This window comes from Barbus barbus (genome assembly GCF_936440315.1).
Source record: "Barbus barbus genome assembly, chromosome: 12".
Taxonomy (NCBI): Eukaryota; Metazoa; Chordata; class Actinopteri; order Cypriniformes; family Cyprinidae; genus Barbus; species Barbus barbus.
In genome coordinates this window covers 1,745,787-1,764,386 of record NC_136740.1, presented here as the reverse complement: position 1 = coordinate 1,764,386, position 18,600 = coordinate 1,745,787, and the positions used below count along the sequence as shown (strand labels likewise).

Here is an 18,600-nt window from a genome sequence, read left to right as displayed (position 1 = left end):
ACAGCAGACAAATGTACATAATCAGATGCATGAATGTACCAAAGCAATCGCAACTTGTTCAAAAGAATGAGAAACTGCTAGTTGATGTGACTAGATGATGTGGAGGTTGAACAGGTAGTTTTGAAAATTTCATTTCTGTTCTGAAAAATGCACCAAAGCAACTGATAAAAACTGTAACTAGTCCATTTGGTCAACCAGCTATGCCACAGTGAAGTGAAAACACATGCTCTGACCTCAGTTTGACATCATTCTCCATGTATTCAGAGCATACTCAACCACAGAATACTGGGAAGTGAATGCATGGATGAGAAGATGGACAAATGGATGCATCAATAGCTGGATAGATACATGGATGATAGATAGACAGATGGACGCATGGATGAATGCATAGATGGATGGATGAACGGATGGACAAAAGGATGCATCACTGGATCTGGATGGTTGCATGGATGATAGATAGATGGACAGATGAATGCATAAATGGATGAATGGATGGATGGATGCATGTATGGATAGATAGATAGACAGACAGACAGACAGACAGACAGACAGACAGACAGACAGACAGACAGACAGACAGACAGATAGATAGATAGATAGATAGATAGATAGATAGATAGATAGATAGATAGATAGATAGATATAGATAGATAGATAGATAGATAGATAGATAGATAGATAGATGCATGTACAGTATGGATGGATGCATGTATGGATGGATGAATAGATAGAAGGATGCATTGAAATCTGGATGGATACATGAATGAATGGATGCATGGATGGATGAATGGATTCATTGATGTATGGATGGATGGATGCATGAATGATTGCATGTATGGATGCATGGATGGATGGATGCATGGAAGGATGAATACATGGATATATATATGGATCGATGAATACATGGATAGATGGATGGATGGATGCATGAATGATTGCATGTATGTATGGATGCATGGATGGATGGATGGATGGACGGACACATGAATGATTGCATGGATGCATGGATGGATGCATGGAAGGATGAATACATGGATAGATGGATGGATGGATGCATGAATGATTGCATGTATGTATGAATGCATGGATGGATGGATGGACGGACGCATGAATGATTGCATGGATGGATGGATGGATGGATGCATGGAAGGATGAATACATGGATAGATATATGGATGGATGGATGCATGGATGTATGGAAGGATGAATACATGATAGATAGATGGATGGATGCATGAATGATTGCATGTATGGACGCATGGATGGATGGACACATGGACAGACAGATGCATGCATGGATGGATGGCCAAATGGATGGATGACTTACCATGTTAAGAATTGTAAGCACATATGTGGTTATATTCTCATGGCCGTGATTGTCCATCATCTTGCGGTCGACCACAACCAGGGTCTCCACATTTAGCCTCTTGTTCATCTGAGGTTTGAACATGATGGCTCGCTTCCCTCTGGGCATGAACTTATATTCATCCGGAAAAATATAGATATCATTCTCAGGAGGTTTAGGCATGTCTGAAACACAGGACCAAGACAATATCAACACTAGGTCACACAGTCAGTGCTGGTTCCCTAAAGAAAATGCATTACTAGTTCAGCAAATAGCTGAATCTGTGTCTGAAAAACTCCAGCCCATACGAGACATTAATGCACGCCATGTGTATCAAGCTGTATGGCTGTAACCTCATGTCCCACATAAGATTTGGTTACTCGGTTCGTAAAATATTACTCAGAGTTTAAATGCAGTGTGAGGATGTGGTGTTTGTTTAGAATAGGTGAAGATAATTCATCCCTGACCAAACACAATACAGGTGTGATGATGTCATGAAAACATGTTCAAACTGACCCTTAAACAGCTGTGACCTCTTTACATATGAACATTGTCTAAAATAAACTCCTGTCCTCCTAATGAACGTCTCTGACAGTCCAGCACTATGTAATGGAAAGCAGCTCAGTGTTAGACACTCTGAAGGTGCGGTTGGAAAGAGAATGTCCTTACATACATTTCTTCCGTCTTCCACAGAAGTGCTGTCTCTGCCGTGTGCCGTCATGACTGTGCGGTGTATGCTGGTACTCCTTTGGATCCGTCTGTGTGGTTCTCCACAGATACGGGACTGCTGAATCTCTTCTGCTGACCGTCTTTGGCTCAGTTGACCTCCTGTTTCTGCCTCTGTTGGTCTGTGCTGGTGTGGATCTCTTGTATAGGATGTGGGGATGGTGGTCAGATGAGGCTGAGAAGTTCTCCAGAAGTGCCTGATGTGGATGCAACGGCTTCAGGAAGTAATCCGCACCCTGAGTTCTGATCAAACCTGACTGGAAGGAAAACACGCTGGTCAATGCCTCTCCATCTGATTAAGAAACCCTGCACTCTTCATGCTTCATACAATGTGTGTGTGTGTGTATTTCCTGCAGGAAACAGTAGTGCTTGCAAGGCAGAAAAAAAGATACAGGAATGAAAGCTCATCCAGAGAAATTGCATCTAGTGATATTGTGATGCAGGTTAATGTAATCGTAGGCTGTGATTTAATTAAATAAATATATTGCATTCACAGCAGTGTTATTTGAGCTGATCTGAGATGCTGAAACACAATATAATGAGCTGGACACATGTAAATAAACACAGTAGTGCTTCACACTAAAACTGCCAGTGGAAACATTCATTTGCCGACAAACCACCAAAATAAAAGCTAGATGGTTTAACATTTGAAAATGAAGAAATTCATATATAAATATTAGTACTATATTTTTACAGTTGTAAAAGAAAAAAAATATTTTATGTTATGGTACAATTGAATAAAAAAAAATCAGCAAAAAAATAATTTTAATATTTATAGTAAAAATAAAATAGGTTGAAAACAGTGGCATATGAAAAGTCAACTGGAATAAGTTTCTTTTTTTATAATTTTGTTCACTTTGATTTTTTTGATTAGTGAACACTGTCATTTTTAAAGTTTTTCCCAAATTGTTAAGCCCTAACAAGATGGTCTTCAGAGTAAAACGTAATTTTTAGCAAATGTCTTTAAATTATTTTATATGCGTACACTCTAGACATTCTAGGATGATTCATTCTTTATAAACATAGCTTTTCAAATCATCTGTTAAAAATTACTTTTTCATATTGCAGAAAGACAAAATATTGCAATGTCAGGTTTATTTTTTTTAACAACATTGTGCAACCCTAACATATACTGACACATATCAACATTCTGCACATTTTGGTGAAAAATTACCTGTGAATTTGCATAGTGGAAAGAAATTTGACCAACAGGAGAATTAAACATCACAGACTGAACTCTGACACCCAAATTTAAAGATGCTTGATTTGCAGCAATTTAAGTCATTTCATAAGCTCAAAGCCTAGTGTGGCCACAGTTTAACAGTGGCTACAAATTATATTAAATCACAATTTAGTATGCACACAGATGCAAGACAGAAGATCAATTGCAATTCATATAATTAATCTTAAATGAATGTAGAAAAATAAAATAAAATAAAACAGCACAATTCAGACTGAAATGATCTGAATGGAGTCCACATTAAGCAGTTCAGGCTGAATTACCCGCTGAAGTTTATTACTTCGTGTAAGAGGCACAGACGCTGACCCGGATGACTGAGGAACACCAGCACAGGTCATAATGCTAATGTGCTTTAGAACATAAAACAGAAACTTTGCTAATGTTCTGAAGACGCATGATATGATAATCATCCTCAAATGTGCTCCGAGGATAAGCTGCTCTCCAAACAAACAGAAAAGCCCTTCTGAGAACCTGTTTGAACCCAGTGTGCATCTGATTAGCATTTGTCACTGCCAACAACACTTGAGATGAGGATTTGTGCATGAAGGTGAATAAGAGACACATTCAGAGCTGTCTGGAGGACACGAGTACAATCAAGGACTGAAGTCTTTAATGTGTGTTTGAGGTCGATTTTTAATGGTCCTTAATGTGAACTGAGCAGATGTTTATGTGTACAAGCTTTTCACAATCATCTACATCTCATAAACACTTACACAAGTGTAACTTTGAAGAGTGTATGTCCTGTCTACAGAGGTTAATGTTGATCTACCCTGCTTTTTCCCACTTTTTTGATACCAACACAGTCGAGCAGAGATCTGGTCTCACTTGCTCAAGGAACACTGGCCTCACTCCACGCTTAAGTAATCAGCGAGCGAAGCCATACAGGTCTCGCCAGACTAAACAGCCCTGATCCAAGATCACAGTGTGTGTAGAGGATACACATCTCGTCACGTAATTAACGCCTGTATGGGAGGTAAGTGCTGACAGATTGCAACACTTCTGAAACAACGCTCAGGAGATTCTGGAACTGCCCACGATGTGTAATGATAATTAGACACTTTAATTAACACAGCACATGTATACTGTACGTTTACAGGGAAGTATTGAAAAAAGGGAGGTTGCCAACTCTCAAGCATTTGCAGTGAGATAGTACTGAACATCTCACGGCAAATAACAAGACAATGCTAAATAAAAGGACACAACTCAATTTGTCTTGAAATTCAAATGCACTTATATTCATAGAGGTTTCATTCAGCACATTCGATGCAAGTAGTGATTCTACATTCTTTCTGCTATACAAACATGCTTATAATGTATAGAGCACTTTTCATATGCCATAACATGTACGTCTATATACTACCTTTTTGCCACACAATGCAAGGCATTCAAAAATAAATGCAATTAATGCTAAGCAGTCTATATGGCAGGTAAAGTAATCAACAACGTTTCTAAAAAAGTGCAACTAGTACAACATTAAGATGAAGTATTTGGGTAATTTGCATTACTGAGGTGAAGTGAAATATGAATTGTTGTATCCTTAAACAGGTGATTCAGCTCATCTCATAAAACTCTCATCAGCAACACAACTGATCCATTAATGCAAAGCTACGAGCACGGATGACTCTAATTTATGAACCAACTTATGATCTTGAATGGGAATTGATGTCACTCCATGTTAATGACAGTATTTTATAGAGCTGAAGGCGGCAGAAATAAAATTGACGTGGTTGCCTAAAAATATTAGACAAAATAGATTTCAAGCCGAAAAGAGAGTCACAAGTCAAGAACCACTGGCTGTGGATCAAGTTTTTTAAGTTTGTCAGGCTAGTTGATATCATTAGCAGCTGTAAGCAGATTAATCCAGGCGTTTCCAGAGCAGTGATTCAAGGCTCCATCAAGTGAACAACACCTGGGACTTAATCTCACCCCGAGACCAAAGATCCTACAGTCAAGCATTTGATCCTTTATTGGACGCTGAGGACTTCAAAGAGCAAAATTACCCAGTTGTTTTGGTGTCAAGGCAGCAATCCTCATGAGATACGCTCGTCTTCTGTCACCAGATCACAGGGTTTAGTCAACAGAAGCGACCTTTGCCAGAGCCGAGGCTTTCGGGCTAGACGTAGGATGAAGTTCAGGCATGACTGGTCACTCCGTATGACTCCAGCCTGCTGCTCCCGTGTTGGGAGTTTCAGCTGTTGTCAAGATTAATTCCCAAAGTCGGGTCGATTTATGGCGACTGCGCTTTCATGCTGTTTACACACTCGATGCACGTCTTCTAGTCAGTCCTTCCTATCTGTCCAAAGTTTAGTCAATCGAATCCCGCAGGATTGCAATTATGGCTTCTAGTTAGTTGAGATAGACAGTACGAGATCTCAGTGACATAATTCAGACAAACAGTGAGCGACCTTGCGGTGACCCCCTGTCGTGTTTTCCATTCGATTAAATCCACATGGTGTCTTTCAGATATTATGCACAATGCTTAGTGTTCATCCTCTGTGACATCACTTCCAGTTACCGAGCCCGATTTACCTCAGACTGTCGGAGAGCTTTGATTTGCTGATGACCTTTGCTTTGGAGACCCACTGGAAATTGTTTCCAGAGACACTACAACAGAGAACCTGCTGACCTCTGTTCAGATTAAACACAGACAACAGACATTGACATGTTCTTCACCTTTGCCTAGAGAGGTCTGCCATCTGATAAAGAAAACTAATCTGGCATGTGACATTTCTTTGAAATAAAAAAAAATCACAAATGAGATCTCTTAAAAGAGATAATGTAGCCCAAACTGAACATTTTATCCTCATTCACTCACCCTCAAGTTGCTCCAAACCTGTATTAATCTTTTTATTTTGTTGAACACAAAATAAAATCTTTTGAAGAATTTTTGTTGCTGGTAGGTAATTTTTGGGTGAACTATCCATTTAATAACCCAACAGCAAAATTTCGTAAATCTTCTCAAATCGATCTTCAGTGAAACAGTTCCCAGTAATCTCCCTATAGAGTTTTAGAAGAGGTCTCAACAACGTCTCAAACTCTGCCCAGGTTTGTCAAGATCTCTATGTCTCTGTATACCAGTGGTTCTCAACTCTGGCCTTCACTCCAGTTTCACTCCAGCATTGATCAAACTCACCTGACTTTCTAGTTACCCTGAAGACCCTGATTGGCTTGTTCAAGTGTGTTTGATTAGAGTTGGAGCTGAACTCTGCAGGAAAGTGGAAAGAGCTGAGAAACTTTGCTCTATACCTAAGGCCAGTTTAAGTATATCAAATGCAGCAAAACATGACCTATTAAAGATCAACAAATGAGTGATACAATTCTCTTTGTTTTTGTTTTCTCTACTGGGAAAATAAATTAATTCTACTGTTGTGAAAGGTGCAGGATGTGTTGACAAAGATTTGCCATGCAAAAATGAAATTCACTGTTGTTGTAAGCGCTTGAATTACATTGTTCTAGAACTGCTGGGACAAACAAAACTCCAAAACAGCAAAGAGATTTAATTCGAGAGACAATTTTCATAAACCTCCTTCTTCTCAAATTGATCTTCAGAGAAAAGGAAGACCCAGTAATTTCACACTAGAATTTAGAAGAGGTCTCAATAATCTTTCAAACTCTGCTCAGGTTTGTAAAGTTCTCTCAATCTTCTAAACCAGGGGTTCTCAAATCTGGCCTTCGAGGTCCACTTAGAGTACCTGCAGAGTTTAACTGTTCTATATTCTTTCAGTATACATTACCAAATGCAGCATAACTTCAGCTGTAAAGAGCAACACACGAGTGATACAATAATATTTGGGACTATTTGGGCCATTTTCCGATGGGAAAATAACTAAATTGTACCGTTCTGAAAGATGCAGCATGGGTTGACAAAGATTTGCGGCACATGAATGAAATTCACTGTTGCCTTAAGAGCTTGAATTATGCTGTTCTGGAATGATGCAATGGATAAATCAAATTTCAGTTAAATTTATATCAGACACAATATAAATATCAAATTTGGTCTAAAGCAACTGCCAAATGGGAAACGGGAGAATTTTGAAGGAAACCATAAATTTGATGATCTATCCAGGGAAATCTGTACCTTTCCATTTCTGCCAGCAGGAAACTCGAAAATGTAAATCAGTTTACACACATGGCACTTAGCGTACAGTTTAGTGTAAGCAAACAGTGCAAATCCATGTTGTCAAGCGGGAGTGGTGCTGCTGACCACATTCCTGCATAAGTAACACGTAAGAATCATCTGCCACAAATCTCCGCCAGGTCCATGACAAGCTTAACTAAAAACAAATGTCTGCGCTGCCTCCTTAAATGCCTCTTATGAAATTATACACTGAGAGCCTCAAGGTGCAAATAGCAGTCATAAAGTTCCAGGAGACGGGCTGAGACGCTACCTGGGAGAAAAATAACAGCTGGGAAATGGGCAGATCCAGGCACGACCCTACAGGAACTCTAATCAAAGGAGCTGAGCGGATATGAGGAAACTCTGAGCGATGCACCTGACGCTGTTCCTATTTCCATGAGAGAGTGGCCTGTGCTTGCCTCGCCGCTTTTAGAAGCTGAAACCGAACCTCTGCTCTCCTCAGAGCTGCTATAAGAGTTTATATGCCAGCTGAAACTATTTGTGAAGGGTGTAAATGATTCGTTTTTAAATCCTCTTACATCATCTCAGTGACTAACTGTTGCTGTTCTTGTCGTGAAGACGCAGATTCGGTCTTAACTCCTTCCTGGATATTGCATTGCATAAAGTGTACATATAAAGGCTAAATCAACTTCAGCTCCTCAGAAACGCCACCTCCAGCAGGACCGCATTTATCATTGCTCATTAACGATGACCTCCCGCCAACAATTAGTCATCAACGGCGCCTCTTTCTGCTTTGTTTTTTACAGGGCAAATCGTGCTACGCTCCATTTCTGTTCATTATAAATAACTATGTTAGTCTTTAATTCTGTCAGTCCATCAAAGCCACATTTAAAGCCTGTAGAGTGAAACATGGAATTGTTTTATGAGGGATAATAATGTATATATTTTGGAAAAGAGATCTGAAGAGTTGCAGCGGGTTGCATGGCTTGGTTTTCAAAGGCTAATGATGAATGCTAAATCATAAGCATAATGGGAAAAATTTGGTGAAAGACGATGAACCAATGCACCAGGTTCGGCTATGGAGCAGCTCGGGATCAGAAATCAAAACATTCTTTCTTGGGGACTGAGAATTTGTCTTTGGTTTTAATTAAGAATGAACAAAATCAGTCCAATATAACAGGACCTGTACCAAAAACAGATACAACAAACTCTCAATTTAGACCAGTTTTGGACTGCCCTGTCTTAATGTCCCAGTGAACAACTCTCAGATTTCATATCTTTGAGTATTTCCTTTCTAAATCCTTAAAGTCAACTTGAAACAGTATTATCAACCCATTTAAACACCATAATGTTACATAACTTCTTTTGTGTTCTGCAGAATAAAAAAACATTTGGTGAGTAAATGATGCCAGGATTTGTGGGTTCCTTTAACAATAAGACCAGGAACATTTTGATTATATGCTGCTTTTAAAACCTTCCCCTAAGTAAGTATTAATGTTTTGCTTATTTAAGCTGTGTTATCCACAGTGTAGTGTCAGATGTGTTGGAGGTTGGGTGTCCAAATGTAGATTTATGGCTTCAGCTTATGGCTGACATCACTCACAATTAGCCTGTTATTGCAGACTGGCGTCACTTCAGAAAGACTTTCAGCATGGAGTTTCCATGGCATGGCACCCGTCTCAACCCAGACTGCCATTTCCAATGACCCTCCTAATTGGCATCCCATGTGCCACCACTAAAGACAGCTATTGTACCGTTTTGTATAAAGCCGTCAGCTTGAAATCACTGCCTCAATAGTCCAGTCCTCATGCCTTTAAACTCACATTTGGGACCTTTTATGACAAACTCCGACTGTCATCAAAGCCCTGCCAACCTCCAGTGGTGATCTGCCAAGCCGGGCTCCGCCATTCAAAGTGAATTTATACTCAGGCTTTAGCGGACACATAAGGAGAGACGGAGTAAACTAATGACTCTGCACCGCTGTTAATCACATCCAGCTGGGGACAGTGTGATAGTCTACAACATTACACTTCCAACACATATTTCAGCTAGTTATAGACCAGTACATTTACAATGACAGTAAGATTTGAGCTGTCTCCGTTTAAAGGCTGACAATCACATAGAGGTTAAAAGCCATTGGGAAATTAACTGCCATAAGATTAACTCTGAGTAAAAAATCAGATACGGATCCTCTTCAGAATGAGTTCACTACTTGCTAAGACTTCTTTCTCAATGTTTATTGTTCTTAGATTTAACACCAACTTATTGTTAATAATGTAAATCTCCATTTGACATACTGTTGTGACATGAGCCAGTGTTAACCATGGGATCAAGGTTTGGACAGGGTTTTTTAGCCATTAGTCTCTGCTTATAGATGTTGTAGCTGTACTCATGTAATTTGCTCAAAAAACACATGCCCAAAGATGATCGTGATCAAAGATGGTAAATGGAAATAAAACTTCCTCGGATTTAAAGCACCCAGACAACAACCAACACTTAGTGAAAATCAATTGAAAAATATTGATGCAGATTTAAAAGCCAAGGGTCAGATGTGTCACATATTGCTGTGTGTTTCCGATAAACCATACTGTTGGTTCATCATCTGTTTAATATAAATTGAGAACTAGTCCAACATTAGTTTTACACCAAGTACTGTAAAGAAGGACACACCAAAATATCCCCAAATGAGAATATTCAATGACTGAAACATTGATGTTTAATTAGCACTTCTCCGGTGCTACCATTTTGATTGTGTCAGCGACTATTTTGTGCACACACAACATTGATAAACTACAACAGGTAAACAGATAAAAAGGAAAACATACTGTATGCTGTGTCCCAATTCACCTACTTTTACTACGCCCTAAAAGTATGCACTCTTTTTGTGAATAAAAAGCACATACTTCTGAGTATGTAACAGAAGAGTACCCTTACCAAAAAGTAGTATACTTCAAGTTTATTTTATTAAGTATACTTAAGTAAAGTTCAAGTATATTTTTAAGTATACTTTATGTAGTAAGTATACAAATATCAGTGCACTAGTAGTATACTTGTAATTGTCCTTTTTTAATACTCATTGGGACTAAATTGGTGCACTTTCTAGTATATAAAATATACTTTAAGTATAACAGTAGTAAACTTTGAGTACACAACTAGTTTACATCAATGTTTTTAGCTTGTACTGCAACTATACTAAACTTGAACATAGGTATACTGATATTTTGCTAATTAAATACTATTTTTCATACACTTTGAAGTATAGTCTCAGTAAACTACTAGTTTAGTAGTTTTATACTGAATGTATTCTCATAGTTTTTTTTTAAGTGAACTCATACTTTAAGTATACCACTATGTCCCTATTAGGTATTAATTTGTATATATTTTGTTATATGAATATCTGAACATACAAAACATCAAAAGAAAGAAAAGGGTATCTGCTTGTAAACAAACATATTTTATTCTAGCTTCTTGCATTCTTGTTTTAAACTCTTGAATGTAGGTAAGTTTCATAAATACAAAAAAAATAAACAAATAAATGACATTTAGAACAAAAAGCTGAAAAAAGACTATGAATCGGATTCAGAATGATAATCAAAACGTAGATGGAGTCGATCAACACCCAAAGCTTGACGGTCATTATTACCTCTTCATGGGTCGACATTTTATTCCATAACGATACACAGTTTTGATGCTGTTTCATATCTGATGATCGTGTTAGATTACATGTGGAAGCATCTGTTGGTTCAGTTTCTTCTTCACTTGTGTTTTTTGGGGGAAATTCTGTACATTGGATGTGTTCTAGCGCCCCCACCGTATAACAATGAAAACACAGATTCTAGGAGCACAAGCATAGCTCAAATATATTTAGACTTTTTCTAAGTATAAGTCAAGTATACTTAAATGTCATTTTAAATATATTTCTGAGAAGTACATAAAAAGTAGACTAAAAGTATACTTTCCTATTTTTAGTTTAAAAGAAAGGGAAGCTTTGGGACACAATACTTTGTTATAATTACGTCTTTAACGGACGCTTTGTCGCATAGTTACGAGCTTAAAGTGCCCTGTCAATCATTTTGTCACAGTTAACATCATCCACATTTTGTTTAATTTAATTTCCTACCGTATTGGAGAAAAATGAAGAGGCGCGTTGATCTGCCAGTCACAGGTCTTTCATGCCGAGAACTAATGATGCATTTTTAATGAGTTAATGAACGAACGTAGCTTTATAAACGGTCACAGTGTTGTTGCAGATTACATATAATGAGGATAACATTAAATAAATATTTTTTCATCATGTTCGATATTGACTATTAATCACTCAAACCCCTTTCTCTACCTGTCCGTCGGCCTCACGCGTATGCTATGTTCTTAACACGTTTTATTTGCGTTTATAGTTCTTAATCAAATCCTTGTCCAATGTGCAATAGGTTGTGGGCAATATTAGTCATTAAAGTTTGCACAGATCTGCATTTCGAATTTCCACAGGAAAAAGTAAATCATCAGGGTACCTTTGGATATTCATTTCAACATACTATGATTTGTGATTCATTAATTCTAATGTCAAATACTATTTAGGATGGATAGTATGTGAACTGGGAAACAGAGTATTTATAGATCCTTGAAGAGCTCATTGTAATCTTTCAGTGTTGCTCTGGAACTCCTTTTCAAAACAAAATGTTTACAGATAAACAATGTATTAAAGCTTAAGTGAGTGCAATATGTGTTTGTTTCCACTGAGGACGAGTACAGATCCTCCAAATGTCGATCTGACTAATAAAAGGGGGCTCTGTTCTCAAGTAAAACCTCCCCTGACCTAAATTTATGTGGGTTATTGAGTCACTGGTTTAAGGGGATTTGAATGCTGGGCTTTTAGACGGGCTCTTTTGATGGGACGGAGCACTTTATGTCAGTCCAGTCAGGGTAAAGTCATGAGAACTGCAGCAGAGTCACTTTGCTCCTGCAGCGCTTACTGGGAGCCGAATCTCGTGCGGCCTGGGAGCCAAAACAACAAAGGCACTCTGGAGGGTTGAGGTTTCTCTGCACACTGAACATTAATCCACGGAGAAAACAAACAGATGGGATGATGAGTACACTAGACGGATGAATACAGCGGTTTAAAGGTCTACACAAGTGATTCAGTGTATTGATGATGGCACAGCGATTGCTCTACAGTTCCTGCCAAAAATGCTTGAGGTTGTGGGTCTTTTTCTCTCTAAGGAGAAGATACATGCTTTCTGGTCTATTTTTATCACCATCATTATCAACTATCTGAACGGCATAGCATAAATCAGTTGGGGTTAGTGCTGTATACATTTTCCACATTTCAGAGGCAGTACAATAAAGACAAAGCGCATTTAAGCCACTCATGGGGGAAACAATCCAATGCTCTCCATTTACTTTGTATAGACTTGATCGGCATTGCTGGGAATGCCCACAAAAACGTCATATCCGTTCATGCCGTGGGGGAAAACAAAGCATTAAAATGAATACACGGAGAACTTGTTAGGCGCTTGATCTTTACTTTTTGTTATGATTTCGACAAATTTTTGCTTGGTGCAATGCTGAAAAGTTGCTGTGTGGCGTTCTGTACCTCTAATAAGTTAAAAAACAAATCCTGATCTGAAGATTTATATACTGCCGAATAAACAGACGGAGGTAGCATTTTACCATGGTTTACCTATAGTAACCATTTTTTTGGCTGTAACCACGGTTAATTTTCGTAAGGGATATTTTCATGTTATTTTATATCTTTTTATTGTACGCCGTGTATTTGTGAAAATGATTAGGCTATGCGTTTAGCACACATCACATAATGCTGTGCATTTCAAGGCACTTCAGTAGACCTTTAATGTTACCTATGTTTTGTTAATGTTAAAATTCTTTTTAATATATCAATAAAAAAGTATGACAGGCTTTTACTCTAGTCTTTATCACTTTATTAAAATTAAGCAAAACAAAAGGACAAATGTTTACTTTCACAAGCTGTCATGTATAGGCTTGTAGTAAGCTGTCTCTTGCCTGGAGACTCAATCAGGTAATAAAAAGTGCCAGGAAACGACACCTCTGGCCATTCCGTTGGTTCGATTGTCCAGTTACAGATACCGTATGGACAGTCCGACCCAATATGGCAATTTTTTTGCATATCTTGCTCTGTCGAGTGGCAGAAATGATTTTATGCAGACCAATCTGGGTCAACACCATGCTTTTCTAATGAGGGGGAAAGGATCGTTTTCCCCCACGCCGACTCCGCCCACACAGCTATGACGCGACACCGACCAAGTCTATTGCGGGAAGCTGCCTCCTTGTCATTTCTGACTTATAACAAAAAACAAAACAATGCCTAAAAGCTGCTGTGTGACAAGGTGTACAGCAAACAAGCTAAAAAACCCAGAACTACGTTTCTGTAAGCTGTTGACCCCCCCAAAAAAACTGAGCGTTTAAGGACACAAATAGTTGTAGATGTCAGCGTATTTCACGTTGGGCCATTCAGTTGGATCATTTCTCAAAAAAAAGCAAGGTAAGGAAAAGGGGCATTGACACAGACCAATAAAATTTTGTTTCTCAATATATCTCCCTCCTCTCAGGTTCACAAGGGTGGTGAAAAAAGTCCTTTGACATGGTTAAAATAATGAATGTTTCCTGTCGCCGATTACATTTCCTGCCAGTGGACGCAGTTCTCGACACTCTACTTTTGTGTCCTTAAACCATAAGCCTAAATCCCGGGGGGGGGGGGGGGGGGGGGGGGGGGGGATTTAGGCCTATGGTCCCCCCCTACTGTTAAACTACATTTACGCCCCTGCCTTAAACGCCTAAAACGTTTTTTTTTTGTTTTGGATTGACAGCTTATGAAAATGTAGTTTTTATTTTTTTTGCTTGTTTGCTGTACACCTTGTCTCACAGCAGCTTTTAGACATTGTTCTGTTTTTTGTTTTAAGTCAGAAATGACAAGGACACAGCTTCCCGTTATACAAAGTCAATGGAGAGTGTTGGATTGTTTTCCCACCGCTGGGTATGGTTTTCAGATTATGACGCATGTCGCTCTGTTTCTATAGAGAAACCCTGATATAGTTTTTAAAGCAAGGATAAACTCTTAAGGCTTGTTTTGTTATTAAGACTCTCTGACAATGACTCCTTCCCCAAATGACCACAATCAGCTGTGAAACAGGATGACCCATCAATCCACTCACCATCCCTTCACATGTCGACAGGGCCACGGATGAGTTGACCTCTGACCTCAGCACCCCCTGGTAGAAGCAGAGGTGGTCTTGAGGAAAAGGCAGCAGGCTCTTGGTGCCGCTCCTGCCCAGAGTTTGTACGGTGAAGCTGGGAGCGATCAGGTCACGTGACGGCTGCAGGTCCAGGTGGAAGTCCTGTCCTAATCCACGCAGTCTAAAGTGCACAGCGCGGTCGTGATCTTGCCCCTCTGTGGAGCGTTTCCTGCGGTGATGGTGGGCCACGGCATGGGAAACGTAACGCCCTTGATGGTCCACCTCATATGGGGCCACGATTTCATATTCTACAAAGAGGAGGAATTGAGGTCATTAAAAGCTGGAGCTGAATGCATTATTTCTGTTCAGGGGTCCTTTCACTTAATACATCTGAGATGATTTGAAAGATTCCAGGGGCCAGTTTTACTAACAGCTTGTGCCAGCGCAAACCATCTTTTGGCATTAAACTAGTCCTGTCAGGTTTTACTAAAGTCACGCAGTGAAAAATTAGCGCTGAAGAGGTGTGGACACAGAAATTTCCCCTCCCATCTGCTCTGTGTTGGAATTGCACTCTCGCGCTAACTTGCCCCGTTTAGTAAAACTGGCCCCTGATCTTCTAATCGTGATAAATGATCTCTGGCTAATTTGGTTCTTTAAACAAATTTGTGGATTTGATTAAAATATCTGGATTAAGTTGCCTAAGATTAGTGACATTCTTGTGTTCCCCAAAAGGGGCAGATGTATCGATACTCAAAACCACGATCAGCAATGCAGCGATTGATTGGCTGGCGACAAGAAAGCAACGTAATGACATCATATCATTAAAAAAGACACCTGATGAAATACTTGACAAATGTCTGGACCTTTAAAAGAAAACAACCAAGCGAACAAAACTACATACATGTAATAATAGAGAAATGAAATGTGCAGGGTTTTTTCCCATTATTCCCAGTTATGTTCACGAGTTCTAGTATTTGTACAGGCTTTACATTTTTTTGTTTTCAATGTTGCAATTAGCAATTCATTTAATTGTACATTTGAAACAGATTTGTTACATGACAGCATTAACTGTGTCTATAGTATTATGGACTACACAACATTCTTATATTATTTTCAAATTAATTTGAATTATTTTAAATGATTGTTCCTGGATCAGTCGGGTACTCTTGTAATAAAGTAGCAGTGGCTGGGACAGATTTCCACTTAAAGAGATTTGATCTAATCCTGTTTACACAAAGTAAGCCTGCTCCTATGCCGGTTTAAGTTTATGGACCGGTTGCTATGACAGCAACTCTAGGATGAGCTTTGAAGAACCAACCAATCCATGCCAAATCGCCAACAATCAAATCTAGCTAACTGAGTTAGCAGCATACGAAGAACGGACCCCAGGTGAATAACCCAGGTGAAGAGAACCCACTCTCTTGTATTTTTTTATTTTGTTTTGCTGAATGACAGATTTGCATATGTGATGTTAAATGCAAATAGCAAGAATAACACGTCTCTACTTTTATCATGTGTTGTATTCATTTTGAAAGATTACAACGATGTAAATCCCATAATGGAATACGTCAAGCTCATACTAAGTGGGTGATGTTGACATGGTTAAGCCTTGTCAAGGTACACTGGACATTTTTCCTTTCTTAAGCAAACAAACTAGAAGAATGACATTTGTGTTGCGCCTCTTTTTTTCAACTTTCACTAACATGCTCGAAACTCACTCCATTAGTTGAGTCAATGTTGCTCGATATACTCAAAGAGTCACAGCGTTATACTTTTTTAATGGAGATCAGCCTAGAAAAGGGTTAAAAGCATAAGCTGGGAAGGACGTGTTTAATATTGAATAAATGCATGTCAGCTTTAATAAGTCTTTTTAAAACTAGTATGCTCTTAAAAGGATTTTTCAATGTTGTAAAAAGAAAGATTATTGGAGCGTGTTATACAAGAAAATACTATTTTAGTCTTCAAAATTTCACATTTAATTCAGTGTGTTACTTGCAGTTTCTTTCTAATAATTTGTGAAATTTACTGTGTGAGTGAAAATTGTTTCAACACCAAAATAAACACGTCTGGCTGCAGTTTCTATAGTCCAAACACAGATCTTAAAGGGAATTCAATGAACTGAGAACATTAAAAAGTCATTTATCATTTAATGATTCACATCAGGATAAAAAAGGCCATATCTAGCAAATGCACTGTTGTTATTGCATAAAAAAAAGTTAGTAACTGTACCCAACCAAATGCAAGCTTAAGTGATTTATAGGAAGGTCCATGGAGACGCTGCTCATGCGGTGAAGGTCAGGGGATGTGTTTTAATGTTGTGTGATTCTGACCTCCACATACATTCGCGCTCTTCTCATCCTTGTGGTGGTCTGGTGGCTCAAGTTATAAATGCTTTCACAGACATGAGCGGACAGATTTATGATCTCTGACCATGGGCTGAGACACACACTGATGACACACACTCTTAACTCTCCGCCGTGATATGGCTCTCATTCTGTCTCATTGTCTTACACACACACACACACAATTATATCTGGCTACTCCAGTCTCTAAGCTCATGCCAATCAGTGCAGAAACTCTTCGCAGGATAAAGGCAGTAGGTGCACACAGAGACTGTTTGTAAAGCTTGGCTGATTGATGGAGAGCTTCTTCAAGTGTCTGCCTTTGTTCATTGTTCACTAAGTCCCAGTGCATGCCAATCTTTATCCTACACACCCTTTCTTCTGTCTGTGTGTGTGCGCGTACAAAGTGGTCCGCAGAAACGACAAACAAAACCTCCTTTTGGGGGCACCCTCAAATGATTCATATGAAATACATGTTTTTCTTGTTTTTTATAATTCAATTTAGTCTTCTTTTAGGATACGGCTTTGGATTAGTCTGTAACCAAACCATAGGATTATTATAACTAGCTTTATATAAAAACAAATTTATGGTGCTATTTTTTATTTTTATATTCTAATTTAGAAAGCTAAATAAATGTGTGTGTGTGTGTGTATGTGTGTGCATGCATGGGTGTCAGGATTTGCTAACACTGTAGGTATTAAATGTCACCTCAAGAAACAATAAAGTGCACTGTTATTATTAATGCATTCATTATTATTATTATCTTTAAATGGCCTGATCACCTCAACACAACAGTTCTGAGCTTGTATTTTAAGGTGCATTTGTCATAGGGCTCCGATTAATTAGGATATCTAGCGCCCCCTGCCGACCACATCCCATATAGACTGTGCAACTGCAAAAAAGTCATTCTCTTACAAAGATATTTTTGAGTTGCTTTCTTTTAATTTTGAGGAGGAAAATCTAAATTAATGATGCAATATCAATAAATTGCTCATATAACGTAACTGTGACTGACATCTGTCAATCACATCTGACAGGTAACTGTAACACTCTCACCTGTGTTGTGAGGCAACCGCAGTGTTTCCAGCAGAGCTTTATGCTTTACATGAGGACCAGCCTGAAGGGTTGCAGATGCACAGTGAGATCTCTACATGGACAGACAGTGGACATGCATCATTTGCATTGCAATACAAAGCAATATTGACGAAACAGGCGCGTGTTTGCTCACCTGCTGGCATCCGAGTATCAAAAACAGAATGAACAGCACAGAACAGATGGATGCGGTGTAATTCCTCCTCGTTGGCACACAGCGTAGGCAAGCCATATCTCCTAGACTCTTATCCAAAATCTGCCGCGAACAGCCTCTGTGCCTCTCCAAATGCGCGCCGCGCTCTCACTGAATCTCTTCAAATATATCACACAGCATCAGTGAAGCGCAGTAAACGCGATCCCGAATCCATGATCTGCACCTTGACTGTGCATTTCTGGAGAACTTCTCTCAGTGCTTTAATGCAGTGTGGTTGAGGATAACTGTGCCATTGCTCATGCAGATGTTCTCAGAGTCTCCGCTCAGTGCGCTTTAGTGAGTGTCTGGAGCAGCGCTCCCAAACAGCCAATCACAGCCCACACCTGTGCTGTGCGTAAGAGCCCCGGCCCCTGG

General features: G+C 39.1%; 1 protein-coding gene across 1 annotated transcript in view; it reads right to left on the bottom strand.

Annotated features, from left to right (window-relative positions):
• Positions 1–18,264, bottom strand: part of LOC306878031 (A disintegrin and metalloproteinase with thrombospondin motifs 16-like) — a gene marked incomplete at both ends in the record, with an annotated part of 68,280 nt that extends 50,016 nt beyond the window's left edge. Inside the window, 5 exons of the mRNA XM_079430115.1 lie at positions 1,328–1,530; positions 2,019–2,328; positions 14,577–14,905; positions 17,997–18,087; positions 18,169–18,264. Coding sequence (XP_079286241.1) covers positions 1,328–1,530; positions 2,019–2,328; positions 14,577–14,905; positions 17,997–18,087; positions 18,169–18,264 — 1,029 coding nt within the window. The remainder of the gene's footprint in view (positions 1–1,327; positions 1,531–2,018; positions 2,329–14,576; positions 14,906–17,996; positions 18,088–18,168) is intronic.
• Between the last annotated feature and the right edge of the window lie 336 nt (positions 18,265–18,600).